Source organism: Chaetura pelagica, unplaced genomic scaffold, assembly GCF_000747805.2.
Source record: "Chaetura pelagica isolate M959 unplaced genomic scaffold, ChaPel_1.0 scaffold527, whole genome shotgun sequence".
In the NCBI taxonomy this organism is placed as follows: Eukaryota; Metazoa; Chordata; class Aves; order Apodiformes; family Apodidae; genus Chaetura; species Chaetura pelagica.
Genome location: NW_009953915.1, coordinates 2,390 through 6,500, shown reverse-complemented (window position 1 = coordinate 6,500; position 4,111 = coordinate 2,390). Strand labels below are relative to the sequence as shown.

The following is a 4,111-nucleotide window of genomic DNA, read 5'->3' as shown; positions in this document are numbered from 1 at the left end:
CCCCCCGGGGGGGGGGGGGGGGCATGTTGAAGGGGAAAAAAAAAACAACAAAGTAATAAAAATCAGCATTTTTCTGTTGTTGTTTTTTTTTTCTCCTTGGGAACTGGCTGCTTTGGGCAGGGAGATCTCCAGGTGGCAGCTCAGCCTCCAGGAATCCTGCATCTGGGGTTGTCCCAGCTCCTGCTCTCTCCCCCCACCCTGGGGACACCCCCATGGGGACCCCCCCCCATTGCATTTCCACCCCAGGAACCACCTCCCCCCTGTTCCAGACACAAGGAGCTGGGGGACGTTGGACACCTCTGTGGCTTTCCCCATTCCCAGGGCTCAGCTGGGCTGATTCCCCCCCAGCCATGACATCCCTCACCTTCAAGCCCATCACCACCTTTATTTTTCTCACCATTGCCACAAAATGCCATTTGATCTTTGGAAAACTTCATGTAAGACACAGAGAGAGGAGCCCTGGGATGCACTTGCTCACTCCCACCAGCTTCTTGGGACTCATTTTTTTTTTAGCCACAGACACTTTTTGCACCATTTCTTGACATCAGGTGAAGCACCAAGTCCATGGAGCTGCAGGGTCTCCTGTGACCAGTGAACTCCTTTGCCCTGGAGCATTTTTATTTCTCCTCCAAGAGCCATCAAGCCTTTGCAATTCAAGGATCTCAGTTGAACCCACCATTTTTTGACTCATATCCACTTAAGTAACTTGAAAGAGCAAAACCTGCTTCCTCCTTATCCCATGTTTCTGAGGCAGTTACTGGTTTACGGGGTTTTTTTATGGCCCAAGAGGCCCAGTCAGATAATTTCAAGTGTTGCCTGATGCAACAGCCCAAGAGTTGCTCAAGCCAACCCACGTCATGGCCCTGACTTGCTGCAAGTTTCCTGCCAATAAAAGACAACCAGCAATTTATGCAAAAAAGTGGTAGTTCCCTCATCCCCCAAGCTAGAGGTGTGGGGGTTTCAAACATCTCAGGCTCTCCAGGGAGAATTACAAAGCTATTCCCAAAGGAGCTCAGGGATTCAGGGATCCTGCAAGGCCAGTTTGGGTGATTCATAGAATCATGGAAAGGTTTGGGCTGGGCAGGGACCTTAAAGACCATCCAGATCCAACCCCCTGCATGGGCAGGGACACCTCCCACCAGCCCAGGCTGCTCCAAGCTCCATCCAACCTGCCCTTCAACACTGCCAGGGATGGGGCAGCCACAGCTTCCCTGGGCAACCTGGGCCAGGCTCTCACCACCCTCACCTTTCCAGTGGTTTAATTAAATCTCACCCTGTGGCAGGGACTGAATAGCCAGGACAGATCCTGGATGGGAAGAGCAGCAAAACCCTCCACGCTGGGAAACCTGCCCCCAGCAGAAGGGCTGCAGGGCCCTCCTCAGCCCTTGGTCCACAGCTCAGGCACGTGGCTCAGAGCTGCTCTTCTCCCCTTTCCTCTTGTGTCGTGGTTCATCCCCCTCCACAGGGGCTCCCACCCTTGCCTTGGGTATCTTGTACTTGCTCTTCTGGCTGTACAGGAGGTTTTTCTGGAAGAGCCGTGGGATGTTGCCCTGGTAGAGCAGGAGGGCAACCAGCATCCCTGAAAGGAGAGCACAGACCCCCTCTGTGTGCTGGGCAAGTTGGTTTCCAGGCCCTTCCCACAACCTGCAGCATGATCAGCACCTTGCTCAGCACCACTGAAGTCCCCACTGGCAGTATCTGGAAGACCCCTGGCACATTATTTCATGAAGAATTTAACCCTCGTGCCCTTAACACAACAGCAAGGCTTGTTTGGAGCCAAAATGGCCACAAACCACCATAGTCTCCTTTCTCCACTTCTAGGCAGCAAGTATCCAACCCCCCATGGTCACCCTGAAGCTGTGGACAGCTTCAACAGCACAGCTCAAGCTGTGGTTACCCTAAAACATCTTTCATCTCCCCCAAACTTCAGCCTCAGGGAGATTTTTTTCCTCTATTTCCCATGTAGGAATTGGATTAAAAGAATGTATAACAAAGGGGTGACTGGAGGGAGAGGGAAGGGGGACAGGACACCTGCCACTATCAGGGTCCAGGTTCAGCCCCTCCCCAGGAGCAGTTTGTGTTACAGGCAGCATTTCTGCCTTGCCCACTGCCCCATATGCTAACCCCTGTCCCCCCAGTAGAGCTCACCTGCAAGGGGACCCAACCAGTAAACCTGGATGTAGTCCCAAAAGCTGTTCCCTGAGCAGTGGAAGGTGGTGGCCGTGGCCAGGGCAGGGTTGAAGAAGGCTCCTGTGAATGGTCCAGCTGTGTTGGAAGAGAAGCAAGGTCATCAATCTCATTTGCATCCTTTGAAAGGGCCATGAGGAGGAGAAGGGGCTGGAACATCTTTTAGAAGGAAGGGCTGGGAGAGCTGGGACTGCTCAGCCTGGGGAAGGGGAGGCTGAGGGGGGATCTGATCAGTGCTGATCAATATCTGCAGGGGGTGGCAGGAGGATGGGCCAGACTCTGCTCAGGGGTGTCCAGGGACAGGACAAGGGGCAATGGGCACAAACTGGAGCTCAGGAGGGTCAAGTTCAACATGAGGAAAAGCTTCTTGCCTGGGAGGGTGACAGAGCCCTGGGACAGGCTGCCCAGGGAGGCTGTGGAGTCTCCATCCCTGCAGACATTCCAGCCCCACCTGGATGTGTTCCTGTGGGATCTGCTGTAGGGGATCCTGCTCTGGCAGGGGGGCTGGACTGGGTGATCTCCAGAGGTCCCTTCCAACCCCCAGCATTCTGTGATCTGATGAAAGACCAACCACCAGCTGGGCCAGGTGCCTGACAGGAGCACCCCTGGTGCCCAAGCTCCACCAGCTGCACCTCCCAGACTGCATGAAACCAGCACCCAGGGAACACCCCCTGTGTGGGCAGCAGGAGAGCTCAGTGCAGCTGCATTAGGGGTTGTTCAAGGGAAGTGCTCCCAGTCTTGTGGGCAACCTGCGGCTTCTCATCTGCCAACACCCTCTACAGTCTTCATCCCAAATAAATATTCCCCAAAAGGAGTAGAAAACAAACAACTTAGTAACGCTTCTCTCTCAAGTCCTGGAAGACGAACAAGGGTATTTTTTCCTACATTGCTTGGAAAAAAGAAAGGCAGGAGCTGCTCACCTGTGTAGGTCAGGAAGGTGACAGTCCCTGCCAGGGCAGGGACACGGTACAGGGGGTGACTCTGGCGCAGCTTGAGGAGGAGAAGGTGGAGAAGGAAAGAGCAGGTGCCCTCCAGGAGGGCCGCGTGGTGCAGGGAGGTGTGGATGGAGGAGCTGCACTCCGAGGCGATCAGGTTCTGGATGAAGTGGAAGTCAGTCAGCTCCCAGGACCAGTAGAGCCTGGTGGCAGCCCAGCCCGTGCCCGTGCCCACAGCCTGGGCCAGCAGCTTGGCAGCAGTGGTGGAGAGGTTGGACTCCAGAAGCAGGAACTCCTGTAGAGAGACGGTGGGGTTGGCGGATGCTCCATCAGATGAGGCAGCATGAAGGGTGAAGAGGAGGAAGAGCAGAGTCATGACCACATCTGCGCCAAAGCCACCACCCCACGGGCCTATGTCCATCAGCATCCTCAGCTCCAGGCAGCTGGTGCAGAGCTGAACTGAGCCAGCAAGTTCTCTGGCCAGGCATTCATAGGCTCCAGGAGACAGGAGCCTCTTGGAAAGCCTCCTGAGCACCTGGCACAGCCCCACCACCAGGAAAAAAAACACGATGGAGACGTTCAGGCCAGCCATGGAGAAGGTTGTGCTGAGGGCAAGGCTGATCCGAAGCCTGGGAAGGAGCAGGGAAAGCTGCTGCACCTCCTCTTTGTAGAGCCACGTGTAAGCAAACGTGGCGCAGCCCCACAGGCTTGGGAAAGGCCCCACGTGCTGCCCTCTCCTCTGTGGGGCAAGCCCTGCTGCCATGGGGAGCTGCTGGGCCACTAAACAGGTGGCTTGTCCCAGAAAGCAGGTCCTGCTGTTATCTCCACCACACGGGCACTCAGATTCCAACCCCAAGCACTGATACCTGAGAGCCAGCAGGAGCTCCCCAGAGCTGCTCAGACCTTCCAGAAGCAAAAACCTTTCTTTTGTTTCTCCTTGGCACCATAAATCACACCTTGCTCCCTCGGTCCCAAAGCCTGGGATACGA

General features: G+C 55.3%; 2 protein-coding genes across 2 annotated transcripts in view; one reads left to right on the top strand and one right to left on the bottom strand.

Moving 5' to 3' along the window:
• The window catches only part of LOC104392143 (galactose-3-O-sulfotransferase 2-like), a 9,247-nt gene extending 7,953 nt beyond the window's left edge, over positions 1 to 1,294 (top strand). The window contains exon 7 of the mRNA XM_010001504.1: positions 1,284 to 1,294. Coding sequence (XP_009999806.1) covers positions 1,284 to 1,294 — 11 coding nt within the window. The remainder of the gene's footprint in view (positions 1 to 1,283) is intronic.
• A 103-nt stretch (positions 1,295 to 1,397) lies between these two features.
• LOC104392142 (aquaporin-12-like) lies at positions 1,398 to 3,714 on the bottom strand. Its single transcript, XM_010001503.1, has 3 exons — positions 3,108 to 3,714; positions 2,149 to 2,265; positions 1,398 to 1,579 (listed from the first exon to the last, which is right to left on the bottom strand). The coding sequence occupies exons 1-3, from the start codon at positions 3,712 to 3,714 to the stop codon at positions 1,398 to 1,400; spliced, it is 906 nt and encodes a 301-aa protein (XP_009999805.1).
• Between the last annotated feature and the right edge of the window lie 397 nt (positions 3,715 to 4,111).